The sequence below is a fragment of the Dromiciops gliroides genome, chromosome 4 (assembly GCF_019393635.1).
Source record: "Dromiciops gliroides isolate mDroGli1 chromosome 4, mDroGli1.pri, whole genome shotgun sequence".
Classification (NCBI taxonomy): domain Eukaryota; kingdom Metazoa; phylum Chordata; class Mammalia; order Microbiotheria; family Microbiotheriidae; genus Dromiciops; species Dromiciops gliroides.
Genome location: NC_057864.1, coordinates 63,293,619 through 63,309,931, shown reverse-complemented (window position 1 = coordinate 63,309,931; position 16,313 = coordinate 63,293,619). Strand labels below are relative to the sequence as shown.

Below are 16,313 nucleotides of genomic sequence, written 5' to 3'. Positions count from 1 at the left end.
TCAGAATAATGTTTTTAAATGCAGAAAATATGTCCAAAGGAGACCAGTTATTCTGAAATACAGATATCAACATAATGACAAAACACATTCATGGACTCCAATTGTGCTCGAGACCATCTCGTCACCAGCTGAATGTATGTTTCTGAGAAAACATTATTCCCAAGGAAGGCCATGGGAAAGATGTTTCCAGAAACAGTAAATTGGGGAGTACATTTCCCTCTCTCAGTTCCCAGCCATAGCGAGTGAAGAAAGAGATTTTGAGTACCTCTGATTCATAGCGACTCTTCTCTTGAACACCTCCATGGTCAAGTCTTTGTAAGGGATGTCAATGCTCTTGACCATGGGGATGTGCTGAGCTCCTGCTTGAAATGCCAAGGAAGGATGAGGGCCTTCCAACTCCTGTACTGCTCTGCTTATTGTCATTACTGAATCTGAAACACATCACGGAATGGATATTCATTAGGCTTCGCTTATAGAGCTGGAGATCACTCAATCCCAACTAGTGCGGACAATATTCTTGCCAAGAAAGAGAATAATGCAGATGCATGCCTGGAACTTGTTAGGGTTCCTAGTAAACATACTCTGTTGCCTCTGACAACATCTGAGTAGCAGCCCCACTCTTCTTCCAATTTCTCCATCTTGGATACACTCTCAGAGGAGTTTAGCCTACAGACTTTACAGGGAATAAAGGGTGATCATTAAAGAACTAAAGTTGCCTCCTTCCTATTTTTCCTTTGGGGGGGTGGTGGGAAATCCCAGGTACTTAAGGAAACACCAACCACTTAGAATGAAGTAGAACAAATATAACTGCTTACTATGTGCAAGGTTCTGTGTTAAGGGTTTTGAATACCAAAGGGGCAATCCATACCCTCAAGTCATTTAGAATCTAAATCTTGCATGTTAGAAATGACATTGCCCAAGTAAGTATGACTCAAGGTAACACAGTACTGAAGCAAGAAGAAAGAGAACCAAAGAGCTCTAGGAAAAACTGAGGAGAGAACCCAGAACTTAAAACCTTATGAGATCTGGGGCAGCTGGGTGGCACAGTGGATAGAGCACCGGCCCTGGAGTCAGGAGGACCTGAGTTCAAAACCAGCCTCAGACACTTGACACTTACTAGCTGTGTGACCCTGGGCAAGTCACTTAACCCCAATTGCCTCACTAAAACAAAACAAAACAAAAAAAACAAAAAAACTTTATGAGATCTGATTCCAGACCTACCTTTCAGCTGAGGTTTAGGGCCGAGAATCAAATCGGGGAAGGCTTCATGGAGGAAGCACCTCTGAACCAATCCTTGAAGAAAGAGAAGGATTTCACTATCATAAATGCAGAAAGAAGGCATTCTCTGTGGAAATGTAGGGAGATAGATGATAGAAGAAGGAGGTCAGGGATCAATTTAACTGAAATGCAGAATGTACAAAGGGAACTGAATGAAAGAAGAAATATAGCAAGATTGTAAAGGACCTTAAAAGCCAGACAGGCAATATGGAATCCCTGGAAGTGTTTGAGCTGGGAAATGATATAGTCACATTTGTATATTAGGTTGTTGTTTGTCCTTCAGTTTTCAAAGAGGAGGATGACATTGGGGAGGTGATGTCACGACTTGCAGTGAATTGGATTTAAGTGAGGCAGGGCTGTGCAAGGGGGGAAAGGGAAGGGGGAAAGGAAAAAAGAAAGGAAGGAGCTGCATTGCTAAACTAAAGCAGGCCAGAAGTTACTTAGCTAACTCCAGATTATAGAGAATTAGCAAAGAAAAATTTTTTAAAGTCTTCTTTCATCTATCTAGACAGCTCAGGCTTTGGTTGGGAATTGACTTCTTAGCTTACTTTTGTTCTGGCTCAGCTGTATTTGCATGATAAACCAGAAAGGAGCTATTTTCCCGTTAACTTCCATTATTAAACTGTTTGCATTTTGACAGCAAAGTGTTCCATTGTTTATCAAATGGCTAGAATTCCTGGCCTTCAGGTAGATGAATATCCAGACCCAGGATAAAAACCTTCTTGGTAGTGATTTGAAGCACCTTGAGAACCCCTTCTAATATTAGACACCTAGTTCTCCCCATGCAAAGCTATTCAGTGTCTTCCTCCTAGATTAGAGGTTCTCAACCTGGGACCTGTGATTTCAGAAAGATTTTGTAAAATTGGATAGGGGAAAAAAACTAACCGCTAACTGAAATTTAGCATTTCCTTCAATTATCTGAAACAAACAGAAAGGTTAAGAAGGGCAGTCCTGTAGCACTGAAAAGTCAGAACACACGGGCCTTCCCTTCTGAGTTATACAATCACAATTCCCTTGTCCTTCCTTTATGGGACAGACCTATTTTAGTTATTCTCAACAAGGCATTACTCAGTTTATCCAAAGCTTTTTTTTTTTTAAAAGATATGGTGACAAAAACTAGACCACCCCTACACCCCTACCCCATTTATACTTAAACACACATAGAGAACACACACCTGAATAAGCTTTCATTAGGCAGAGAGATGTGAACACTTCTTCAGGCAATATATTTTGAGTTCCTGATTCCAAATGATTTTTTTTTTTTGGTAGGGAGCTCGATCTTCTTGCCTGTCAAAGGAATGTTTGGTAAGCAAGCAGGTGGCTTCGGACTTTAACACTTGACTGTTAAATTCTCTCAAACACTGCCAAATTAAGCAACATGACTTAACTCTCATCCTTTATTTCAAAGACTGAAGGAGAGGTTTGACTAGTCAGCTGGACTAGTCAGCTGATAATGAGAGCCTACAGCTGGGCTCACTTAGTAGGCCTTCCTCCTTTCTCATTTGGTCATCACAAACAACCCTGTGAGTTAGAAAAGAACATGCATATTATTATCCACATTTTACAGATGAAAAACTGAGGCTCAAGTTGAGCAATTCACCAAGATCCCACAGCTAGTAGGAAACAGAGCTAAGACTCTTGAACCCAGTCCTCCTGATTCGAATTACAGTGCTCTTTCTGCAAGAAATGTGACCCTGGGGAGGTTATCTAATCTCTTGGTGTCTCTTAGCCAACTTGCTAAGACTGTAAGTTAGAGAGAGAACAGCTGCTGACCTGTTTTGGTAGAAGGTTGGTTTTTTTGGTGTTTTTTTTTTTTGGTGGGAGAGTGGGGGTTAAGTGACTTGCCCAGGGTCACACAGCTAATAAGTGTCAAGTGTCTGAGGCAAGATTTGAACTCAGGTCCTCCTGAATCCAGGGCCCATGCTTTATCCACTTTAGCCATCTAGCTGCCCCCCCCCCTTTTTTTTTAGTGAGGCAATTGGGGGTTAAGTGATTTGCCCAGGGTCACCCAGGTGGTAAGTGTCAAGTGTCTTAGGCTGGATTGGAACTCGGGTCCTCCTGAATCCAGGGCCAGTGCTTTATCCACTGCACCACAAGTCAGTTAACTTTTACTCAGTTACCACAGTTGTAAAATAAGATTAACAATGGCACCTACCTCCTAGCATTGGGGGGAAGATCAAATGACAGAATATTTGTAGAGTGCTTAGCACAGTTCCTGGCACTGAGAAAGTATTTAATAAATGTTTGTTTCCTTCCTTCCTCCCTCATCTAATTTTACCTGTTTTACAAATTTCAAGTCAACAAGTATTTATTTTTTAAAATCCGTTTTTATTGGTCATTTTTTAATATCAATATAATTTCCCCCAGTATTTTTCCCCTCCCCACTCCCAGAGAGCCATCTCAGATGACAAATATTTTTTGAGACACACACACACACACAAGAAAGAAAGGAAAAAAAGCAGTATAACTGATCAAAAAAGTCTGAAAATGTATGCAATGAACAACATCTGTGGACCTCCCATCTCTTCAAAGCGATAGAGTCCGGTGATTTCTCATCTCTCTTTTTTTGAGCTATGTTTGTTGTAATTCTGCAACATTTTCTTTACTTTTGATTTTGTGTGTGTGTGTGTGTGTGTGTGTGTGTGTGTGTGTGTGTGTGTGTGGTTGTGATGTAGGAGGCAAAAAGGAGTTAACAGAAAAACCTAAGACCCAAACTCTAATTCAGACATGAGCCCTAGGGGTAGCTAGGTGGCACAGTGGATAAAGCACTAGCCCTGGATTCAGGAGTACCTGAGTTCAAATCTGATCTCAGACACTTGACACTTACTAGCTGTGTGACCCTGGGCAAGTCACTTAACCTTCATTGCCCCACCAAAAAAACCCCAAAAAACCAGATATGAGCCCTAAAAGGGATTCAGACCCCAGTTAATGGATAACTTACAAGTCCCACAGTAATCAGTACCAATAACAGGAACAGAGGGAGTGAGGCCAATGAAGACCTTTATTCTAAATGACAGGTTATAGAAACTTAGACTAGAAATAAATGATAAATGAAGATGTTTTGAAACTAAGCATGGGAATCAGAAAGTGACATGCGCAGAAAAGGTCAAATTTGTCCCCAGATTCACCTTATGACATGTAAACCCCCAAAACACACCTCCACAGAAAAAGATACCTGCCTTGGGGGTTGGCTTAGGACCCCAGGAACTCCAAATTAGGATAAGCCCTCCCCTGTACCTCCCTAAGGTGGAGATTATTATAATGAGACTGATAATCAATTTACCCATACCATAAATATAACTGTCTTTTTTTTCACTATTTGAGAGATACATTTCCACTATTCTGGTTCTCTCCCTGTGGTCACTCACAGTATTGCAATAAAACTTGGGAAACTGAGTCACTGAGTCTTGTAATTCTTTTGGGATGACTCACTATTAATTTGACCCCCAATTCCAACCCATATCATTTGTTCTTTCCATTAACATTCTATCCTCATTGGGTATATTGTTTGCATGGTTCTGTTTGCTTTACACTGTATCGATTAATCTTGATCTTTCCATGCTAGCATTTACAGAGCTCTTTATGGTTTATAAAGCACTTTACAAATATCTCATTTGATCATCTCAACAACTGGGGGAAGTAGGCCCTATTAGTATCCCTAGTTTATTGTTCAAACATTTTTTAGTCTAGTCTGATTCTTTGTGACCCCATTTGGGGTTTTCTTGGCAGAGATACTGGAGTGGTTTGCCATTTCCTACTCTTGGCTTGGCTCTGTCTTTTAGGACAGTGTAGGTTTTGTAGGCCTTATGAGTTCTCTTATGTCTCCTTGAGACCACGTGCTGTCTCTCTGGGAGGCAGTATGGGTATGCTGGGGCTTTTCTCCTCGAACTAACTACCATGCTGAAGCTGTCTCCCTGCTTCCTTTACCACATGGCCTGAGACCATGAGAAGTTAGGGAGACTCGTGGTCAATCCTTTACTGGTATATAATATTAATAAATTAAATATGCTTACCCAAAACTGAAATAGCAATAGTAATTATTTCAAAAACCACAGAGCTATGTGACTGCTTAACCCCATTTACCTCAGTTTCCTCACCTGTGAGAACTCATAAGATCTACAAAACCTACACTGTCCTAAAAGAGAGAGCCAAGCCAAGAGAGCTCCTGGCATCTTCCCAGGATTTTTATCCTCTTTCAAATTGATCAAAGCTAATTGGTTAGCATCATTCAATTCCATTGGTTGGCATGATTTGAAGGTGGTCTACATTAAAATGAACTCTACAGATGACATCAGGGAAAAGACCCTTGGCTCGCTATGAACAGGCAGTTCTCAGACAAAGAAATCCAAGCTATCTATAATCATACATAAAATGCTCTAGATCACTATTGATCAGGGAAATGCACATTAAAAACAATTCTGAAGTATCACCTCACACTATCAGAGTGGCAAACATGACAAAAATGGAAAATATTGGATGTTGGAGGGGATGTGGGAAAGCTGGGATGCTAATCCTCTGTTGGTGGAGTTGTGAACAGATCCAGCCATTCTGGAAAGCAATTTGAAACTATGCCCAAAGAGCTACAGAACTGTGCATACCCTTTGATCCAGCAATACCACTGCTAGGTTTATATCTCAAAGACATCCCCCAAAAGAGAAAAAGATTTTTACAAAAATATTCATAGCAGCTCATTTTGTGGTGGCTAAGAATTGGAAATCAAAGGAATGCCCATCAATTGGGGAATGGCTAAACAAACTGATATATGACGGTAATGGAATATTATTGTGCTATGAGAAATGACAAGCAGGATGACTTCAGAAAGGCTTGGAAAGACATGTATGAAATGATGTATAGTGAAGTGAGCAGACCCAAGAGAACATTGTGCACAGAGACAGCAATATTGTTTGATGAACTGTGAATAACTTGACTATTCTCAACAATACAATGATCCAATACAATCCCAAAGGACTATTTATTGATGAAATATACTATCCACTTCCAAAGAACTGATATTGATGAAACAGATGGAAGCATACTACTTTTCACTTTCTTTCATTTTTTTCTTTTAATCAAGTTTTCTTGTACAAAATGACAAGTATGGTACAGGTATAACCCATATCTGATTGCTGCCTCAGGGAAGGGGGAAGGGAGGGAGAGAAAGAGGGCTAAAAATTGGCACCCAAGGGGCAGCTAGATGGCGCAGTGGATAGAGCACCAGCCCTGGATTCAGGAGTACCTGAGTTCAAATTTGGCCTTAGACACTTAACACATACTAGCTGTGTGACCCTGGGCAAGTCACTTAACCCCAATTGCCCCGCAAAAAAAAAAAAAAAAAAAGAAAAAAATTGGCACCCAACTATAAAAATTAAAATGAAAATGAAAAAAAAAAAGACCCTTGGCTCAAGTTGCTTAAGGCAAAGTCCACTAGGTGTGGCTTGATCCCATCAGTGCCTCATCAGAGCTAGACAAAAGAGTCTATCTGCATTTCTTTTGTTCCCTTGGGTTTGTCCCAAATAAGATTTGGGGAAGGAAGAACTGGATTTTCTGGAATGGGGAGGGAGAAAGGACTGAGAAACTGATCTCTGGGTCCCCCAAGAAATCCATTATTAATAAATATTTTCTTACAGCTAGGAAGTGTCTAAAACCAGATTTGAACTTATGAAGATGAGTCTTCCTGACTCTGGGCCCTTGTTGACTCTAAGCACTTGCTGCCCTACTTGACAGATGAGGAAACTGGTCATTCAGCTAACAAAAGGGTTGTAAGGGGGCTAAAATTCTAGCTAGTCTGTCTAAAATATCTAATGAGTGGTTGTCAATAAATTATAAGCTTTAGCAAGAGTTTAGACTTTTAAGCATTTATTAAGGAGAATAAGAATTTGGTGAAGAGAAAGGCCTAGATTCATTTATCTATTAAAGGGAGAGCACATTTCTAGCTCCACCCTCCACCAGTGTCCAGAGGAAAGAGCCCCAGAGCCCCAGCCTCGCCCCCTCTTCCTCCCACAAGCAAACATCACTTCCCAACGCCAAAGAGCCGGATGTCTTGCCCTCAGACACCTTCTCCCCATGGCGGAGCCTAGCTACAGCAAGTCTCCAGCAGGTGGCATCATTCCAATCGTTACAGGGTGTGAGGCTGTATTTAAAATCAGGTCATCCTAACCCCAGGTCTAGCACTCTATCCACTGTGCCACCTCATGGTTCTCTCTATTCATCACATCTGTCATTTCTTAGAGCACAGTAATATTCCATTAGGTTTATTGTTTAGCCATTTCCCAGTTGATGGGCATCTACTTTGCTTCAAATTCATTGCTGCCACAAAAAAAAAAACCAAGAGGCTGCTATTTTTTGGTGTAAATGTGGACTTTCTTCTTATCCATGACTTCCTTGGTATATAAGCCTTGTGGTAAAACCTGGGTCAAAGGGTACAGATATTTTAGTTCCTTTATTTGCCTAATTCCAAATTACTTTCAGAAGGGTGGTACTGATTCACAGCTCCACCAATCATGCATCAATATGCCCAGCTTCTAATGACTCCTCCAATATTGAGCATTCCTACTGTGCTAAGCACTGGGGATACACAGAAAGGCAAAGACCAGTCCCTGTTCTCAAGGAGCTCACAGTCTAATGCGGGGAGACAACATGTGAACAATTATGTATAAAGATAAATACAAGGAAAATTGGAGATAACATTAGAGGGGAAGTACTAACATTAAGGGGGATTGAGAAATGCTCCATGTAGCATGTGGTACCATTTCAGCAAACATCAATTGAACCTTTAGATATCACAGACTATTGGAGCCAGAAGGGGTCTTCGAAATCATCTAGCCCAATTCTCTCATTTTATTGATGAGGAAAATTAACCCCAAATATGGGAAGCAACTCGCCTAAGTTCAGGAACTGCTTGGTGGCAGAAACAGAGCCAAAGCCATCATGGCCAAAAAATGCATTCTTTTATCCTCAATATACTTTTTGCCTACTTTGATCATTGGGCCTCATTTTCCTCAAATGCAAAATGGACTAGATGACCTACAAAGAAGGTTATCTACTATTCTCTGTCATTGTGCTGGGTCACTACAATCCTTTTAAACATCTCTAAATGATTCACCATCACACTCACCACAGCATCTTTTCCAAACTTTTTCATTACCCCCACCTGAAACTTTCCATGGCTCCCTCTTTCTTTACCCTTTCCTAAGAACCTTGCCTTATAGTTCCCAGAAAAAAAAGTCATTTGTCAAAAGCTCCCTTTTGTTTGTTGTTGTTGTTGTTTTAGTGAGGCAATTGGGGTTAAGTGACTTGCCCAGGGTCACACAGCTAGTAAGTGTTAAGTGTCTGAGGCCGGATTTGAACTCAGGTACTCCTGACTCCAGGGTGGGTGCTCTATCCACTGCGCCACCTAGCTGCCCCAAAAGCTCCCTTTTGTTGTCTTCTCATCTCAACATTACCCAGATGTCTTCTGCTATTATCTCCTCCTTCACCTGTTTCCCATGAAGAGGTGGCCCTTCTTCTTGCCAAGGCAAAGGGATCCCATTGCATTCTGTCTTGCTTGTCCAATAGACTGCCCCCTCAATTATCCCTAGTCTCTCACTTAATTTCTTTCTTTTTTTTTTTTTTTTGGCGGGGCAATGAGGGTTAATGACTTGCCCAGGATCACACAGCTAGTGTCAAGTGTTTGAGGTCAGATTTGAACTCAGGTCCTCCTGAATCCAGGGCTGGTGCTTTATCTGCTGGGCAACCTAGCTGCCTCCATCTCTCACTTAATTTCAATCTCTCCCTGTTTGGTGGATGCTTCCCTACTACCTACAGACATGCCCATGTTTTCCCCCCATCTTTAGAACAAATCCTCACTTGATCTGTCTTGTCCTTGCTAGCTGTATCTCTTCTCCCTCTTGTGGCTAAACTTGAAACGACCATCTACCATTGGGTGACTCCACTTCCTTTCCTTTCACTCTTAACTTTCTGCAGTGACTTATGACCTCATTATTCAATTAAAACAATTCTCTCCAAAGGTATTAATGATCTTTTAATGGCCAAGACTAACAGGCTTTTCTCAATCCTCATCCTTCTCAACTTCACTGCAGTCTTTGACACTGTCAATCACTTCTCTTTGATATCCCCTTCCACGTTTCTGTGACATTGCTCTCTCCTGGTCTTCCTCTTACCTGTCTGATCACTTCTGAGTCTCCTTCATTGGATCTTTTATTCATTCATTCATTTATTTATTTATTTATTTATCTATCTATTTATCTATTTATTTATTTGCTTGCAGGGCAATGGGGGTTAAGTGACTTGCCCAGGGTCACACAGCGTCTGAGGCCGGATTTGAGCTCAGGTACTCCTGAATCCAGGGCTGGTGCTTTATCCACTGCGCCACCTAGCCGCCCCCTCCTTCATTGAATCTTCATCCAGGTTGCCCCCACTAAATGTAGGTGTCTCCCAAGCCTTTATCCGGAGCCCCCTTTCCTTTGATACTACTATTTTGCTTAGTGATCTCATTAGCTGATTCAATGATCAATTATCTTTTTTTGAAGGGCAATGAAGGTTAAGTGACTTGCCCAGCTAGTAAGTGTCAAGTGTCTGAGGTCAGATTTGAACTCAGATCCTCCTGAATCCAGGGCAGGTGCTTTATCCACTGTGCCACCTAGCCACCCTCAATGATCAATTATCTTCTTTATGCAGATTCTTAGATCTATTTATCTAGCCTAACCTCTGTCGTGTAACCTCTCTTCAGTATCTCATTTCCAAATGTCAATTATACATCTCAAACAGTTTGTCCTGTAGACATCTTAACCATAACATTTCCAAAACTGAACTCATAATTTTTCCCAAATCCTCCCTTCTTATTTCTCCATTAGGATACCACCATCCTTCAATGTATCCAGGTTCATTCTTTACTACTCAGTCTCTTACCCTGCCACTCTCTATCCAATCAGTTGCCAAGTCTTGCCATTTCCATCTTCATAGGATCTCTAGTATTTGTCCTTTCACTGACACCAGCCTCATATATACCCTCATCACCTCATCCCTGGACTCCTGTGATAACCTCCTGGTTCGTCTCCCTGTCCCATCTTTCTCTACTTTAGTCCATCTTCCCCATATTTATAAAACTGATCCTCCGAAAGTGCAGGTCTGACCGTGTCGCTCAGCCAAATAGGCAGCTAGGTGGCTCAGTGGATGAGTGCAGGTCCTGGAGTCAGGAAGACTCATCTTCCTGAGTTCGAATCTGGCCTCCAGACTAGCTGTGTGATCCTGGGCAAGTCACTTAACACTGCTCATTTCCTCATCTGTAAAATAATCTGGAGGAAATGGCAAACCGCTTCAGTACCTTTGCCAAAACTCCAAATTGGGTCATGAAGAATTTGGACATGACAGAATGACAAATATATCCTTATTTTCCCCCACCCCCAAATCAAACTTGTATTTAGTTTTAAAATATTTTGTCTACGGGGGCAGGTAGGTGGCAGTGGATAGAGCACTGGTCCTTAATTTGGGAGGATCTGAGTTGAAATCTCGCCTCAGACACTAAGCTGTGTGACTAGGCAAGTCGTGATCTATATCTTGCCACTGGACCCAGATGGCTCTGGAGAAGTGAGGTTGGTGACATTACACAGCCCTCCCTCACTTAAATCCAATGTAGTGCAAGTCATGACATCACCCTGATGTCATGGTTCTTTGAGAATGAAGGACATCTTGTCTACATTTATGTATGTTCTAATTTTTGTCTATTGGTAGCATCTAGCACCGTAATACAGAGGGCAAAAAATAATTGGTAATTCCTTCCTTTTGGTTTTATGGGGTAACATAAGATCTCCATAACCCCTCATAGTTTAGAAAGAGCTTCCCTCCTAAATGCCACCATTATCCCCATTTTACAGATGAAGAAACTAAGTTATGGAAGGGTGACAACTTGTCCAGGTTCTCAAGGCTAAGACAAAGCAGGGTCAAGGTTTGAAGCCAAGGCCTAAATCAAAGCCCAGTGCTTCATTTGTTGTATTGGGCAGCCTCCCCTAACATCTAACTATAGAAACTTGTATTGGGGGGGGGGGGAGAAACGACACTGAATCTACTGGCATGTGTACTCAATGACAGGGCGGTATAAAGGGCACGATCTATAATGGAAATGGCCCCGGACTAGGTGTCGAGTCTTGGCTTTTACTCCTGGTCCTTTCACTGAGTAACACTGCAAGTCACTTAAACTGCTTCCTTCTCACATACACAACAGGGTCTTACCTGCTTCCTTGCTCCCAGATGGTTTTATAGGTTATATAATGGCATGGGCTTTGATGGCTGCCTTAGCCCTGTCAGTCTATCATAAGCATGATGACAAGCCTCTGATTTATCTAGCTTGCTCCTTGGCTAACAAATGTTCTATCATCCAAGGTCTTTAGGATTTACTAGAATCCAGTCCAGTGGGAACAGTCTTCAATAACTCAAGGTCACCTCTACAAGAGAATGTATAAGAACGGGCCTACAAGGGAATTTATTTTGGTCCAAACCTGTGATTTCACTGGTTATAACAAACTTACAACGTGGGAAATCCCTTATAAAAGCATCTCACCTACAGCTATAAACTTGATTTATATTGTACAGGATACTGAAAAATGGTCACACAATCTGAACCCAGGTCTTGCTGCGCCAAGGCCTGCTTCCTGTCCACTGTGTGTATTGATACCTCCTCAAAACAGAATGTATACTTGAAAGAAGCAACATTTTGCTTCAAGTTTTAGTTGATTCTATCGATTGGTATGGCACATGAGCAACCTCTGCTGGCCAGTTGGGAAACATGCAAGTCCATCATAAATACAGATGAGTCAGTCAAGATGAAGCTAACCTGCCCCAATACCGACCTCATGGAATAGTTCGCACGTACCTATCGACAATTAAGCATGTGAAGGGCAGAGGTCAGTATACTTAGGAGACACATAAGAGAAAGACGACAGGATTTAGAGCTGAAAAGGACCTTAATTTAGTCCGACACTTTCTTACAAATTTTTAACCCTACTATTTTCTAGAAACAGAAATTAAGTTTTACCCTGGGGTAGTAGAAAGAAAACCAAATTTTACAAATGAAAATTTGAGTCTGGAGAGGTGATAACTTTGCACAAGGTCATCAAGTAGGCAATTTGCCCCAGTATTTTGATTTCATAGCCGATACAACACATTTGTCTCTCCAGGGCCAAGATATATGTTGGGATGTCTCTTTCTCACTCAATTGCAGCTTGGAATCCATTTATGCTAAAACATGTAGCTTACTCAGAAGTTATCCTTTTTTTTTTCTCTTTCTTCGTGGGGCCATGGGGGTTAAGTGACTTGCCCAGGGTCACACAGCTAGTAAGGGTAAAGTGTCTAAGGCCGGATTTGAACTCAGTTACTCCTGAATCCACTGCGCCACCTAGCTGCCTCGGAAGTTATCCTTTTTAAGTCTTCTAGACAGAGGCACCGTAGATAATCTTGACAACTGCTAAAGCCTATTCCCCAAACGGGAGCCTAGCCCCTTAAGTAATGGTGTGACCTCAGGCAAATGAGAGAGGGAGACAGACAGACAGACAGACACACACAGACACACACACACAGACATTTGAATGATTCTTCTTCACTCCCCTTTTGGTTCAAAATAAGTGTCCAGAGAAGCATTCCAGATCCAAAGAATTTATATGAGTTCCTTTGTAACTAAAAATGTAAGGAATTCAGACTTTCCATGTTACCAACTCCTGTTTAAAGGGAAAGGTGTCTCTCCCCTCAGTGTTACCCCGACATTTGTTTGCCTTAGGTGTCCTCACTATATTAATCCAACAGCCTATCATTTTGTAACACCACACTTTTAGACGTTATAACCCAACTTGATCACAACATTATTTCTAGCAGCATTCACAATAGGGCAGTTCTGGCTACCTGTGTGTCTCTCCTAAATCTTCTTTAAGATTGTTTTGGGGGGTGGGGGTCGATTACTGTTATGAAAGGTCTGCATGGATCTTCACCCACCAACCGCACAGTTCTCTTCTCAGAGCAAGTGCTCCCTGAAAATGTGCTGACTCTGTAGGATGCAATGAGGGGTGGCCCCTTCCCTTCTGATTATTCTCCTGGTTGAAATCTTGGGTTGTCACTTCTTATTTGACATGCCATTTGTTATACCTTATAGGAAAGGATCAGGAAGCTACAGAATACATTATTTAGAGAATATTTTATTAGTTTCTGTAATCAAACCCATGTAAATAAGACCTTACATATTTAATACAGTGTGTTACCCCTGTACAAATGGAAAAAAAATTAAGTTTAACGTTTCTAGACCAATATGGCTGTTAATTTCTGTACAATGCCAACTCAACACAGTACAAGTGGGATACTTTTTCCAAAGTTGACATCACAGCTAAAGTTTCCAAAAATTCAAATTATATATATATATATTTATATAAAAAGATAACCAATAGCAATTTGCTAGGCATCAATAGCAGCAACAGCCTTTCCAGGTTCTGCAGTCATCGAACAAAATTATACACATTAGACTTTCAGCTCACTGTTTCCAAAACAAAACCAAAACAAAACCCCCTGAAAACACCCCCCTCCCCCCACAAAGAAAATTTTAAAAAAATCCCAGAAAAACAGCATTCTGTTACTGATGTGGTACCTGGCGCCTTTTCTTAGCTTCTCAATCATCATCTGGAAAAAACAAAAGTCTATCTAGAAGAACGTCATTAAAAACAGCTCTGGCACAGCACGGTCACTACTACGTATCATAAGCAGGTACAGGATATGTTACATTCACAGAAGTATAATACAGTACTGCCCTACAGCTATAATACTAGAGGATACAATTAAAAAGGCATTATTTGACTTGATTCTACTTTTCCAGCACAGAGTGGGCAGGAAGGGGAGTGTGACACAGCTCTGATACAGAAATGTCCCTCCTTAGATAGGATTTCCAATTAACTAGCCGCTCTACATGAATATTAGCTGAAAACCGTTTAGAAAACCACGGGCTTCATACAAAGATGGTTGAGCAGAGGCAAGAAGGACTTGTTTGACGTATTAATGCAACAAGCCTGCCATGTCGAGGGAGTGGATGCTTCACACTTTAGGCCACAATCTAAATACAGCATCATTTCAAACAGAAGCAGTAGCCAAACACTGGCCATTTGGAAATAAAAAGGATGCTGACATGACTCTGCATCCATCTGTTTACAGGTCAAGGGAAGGGAGCGATCAGTTACTGTCCTTTGATTGTGTTCATTTAACTCAGCTTCCATGTTACAAAAACAGCAAGCTGCAATAGTAAAAACAAGGCTGGTCTGGCCAGCAACACCTGCCTGCAGCTCTTATGCACGGAGCCTACAAAAAGGCAAACAGCAGCCAAGCAACATCAAGGAGCAGTAAGCCACCGTCTCTGCTCAGCAGCCGGGGCCATGCTGCCTGGGCCACATTCTGACTCTGCTTGGCTACCTTGTCTTCATGCTTCTGTTAGGGCAGGGAACTGTGAAGATTCGGCACTCGATGTACACAGGCCTGTGTTTGTTCATACATGGGCATCTCCACCCTGACTTTAAAAATGCATGGCCATCAGTGCAGACTGACCTCTGGCTGGCTTATACAGAGCAGCTGCTGGTCTACAGAGCTTCCACCTTTCCCTGGTATTGCAGCTGTCTGTGTGACACTGTCAATAGCTTCTTATGTCCCTGTGTGTCCTCCTGAGCTCTGAGGAGAATGTCACAATGGCCATTTCACCCTCTCCCTTCCCCCAGCTATGGAATCCTGCTGGCATTAGCTGAACTCGTTCTCCAATCCCCTGACTCCCTCCCCCCAAGTCCCACCCCCTTTCCCACCCCCAAATATGAACCACAGCCTTTAGGATTTGGTTTCTTCTGTTTTGATCGCCTGGGGTTTGATTGGTCCGGTTCTAACAGGTTTGGCTGCTGTGGCGGGTGTAGGGGGAGGCTTGTCCTCGACTCTGTCCTGACAAACTCCAGGGGGGTCAGTCAGAGTTTCAGGAGTTTTGTTTGAATCACTGTCCACTTTCTGTGCCTTGCCTCCTATCTGTTTGCTCTGCTGCTGTTCGGAGAAGAACCGTTGCGTGGACTGAAGGACCTCTGCTCTCTGCTTTGCCTTAAAAAAGGAGAAATAACTAGGCTGAAAAGGCAGCATCAGTGTAAAAGCTGTCAATAAGATGCATACAGATCTATGACCAAGTATGACCACCACCCAGATCTAGAGTGTCAAGTACCACCTTGCAGGAGGATCAGGTCTGAGAGGACTCTTTTGAAAGGTAAAATGGGATTTTCTTATCACTATAGGGACTGGCTTGAAAACTTGGAGGCACAATGTCTTATCACCAACTGGACTATAAGGAAGCACCGGTATTGAAGCTTTCCCAACAGCACCTAGAATCAGATGTCTTGGTGCTGAATCCTTTACCCACCACTCTCCTATGAAGGAGAAACAGCATAGAGAAATTGATTATTTAACCACTACCTCATTACTGGACTGACAGAACAGGTCATTTCATCTCACTGGCAATGAAGCCCAAAGAACATACTTACATTAATTAGTCCACAAATGACACCAATGAACCACATACAATCAACATAGGTTGGTTATATATATATCATAAAACTACCGTAAGTTAAAAAACACCTACCATCCAAGGTCCTGAAAGCAGTTTGTACCAGAGCTTCATACTACCAAGGAGAGACTGCACATTTATTCTCATGTAAGTAATGAAAGTGAACTGAGCAGCTAGCAGCAGAAACCAATCACAAGGGCTTTTTATGTCTATGCTCGAATTCTGGGAATTCTTATCCATATTATTCTTTTTTAGCACTAAGTGAGCCTTACAAAAAAAGATAAGTGATTCAAGTCAGAGCTGTTTTTGCTTTTAGGGGGGGCTTTTAATTTGCTCTTTTTCAGAAATACAACAGATGACAAACCTTTAATAAACTCAGAGAACTCAACATTTAACACAATTCCTATGAAGTGACTCAATAGAACATATCTCCATCAAAGGAAAACATCAAAATGGATGATTTTACCTCCTTTAAAAAAGAAAA

At 41.7% G+C, this 16,313-nt stretch overlaps 1 protein-coding gene across 5 annotated transcripts in view; it reads right to left on the bottom strand.

Moving 5' to 3' along the window:
• Positions 1-13,453: 13,453 nt before the first annotated feature.
• PRRC2C (proline rich coiled-coil 2C) overlaps positions 13,454-16,313 on the bottom strand; it is a 51,593-nt gene continuing 48,733 nt past the window's right edge. For all 5 annotated transcript variants that reach the window (XM_044000457.1, XM_044000460.1, XM_044000458.1 and 2 more), the window contains one exon: positions 13,454-15,372. In XM_044000457.1, the coding sequence (XP_043856392.1) occupies positions 15,115-15,372 (258 nt within the window). In that variant the 3' untranslated portion in view covers positions 13,454-15,114. The remainder of the gene's footprint in view (positions 15,373-16,313) is intronic.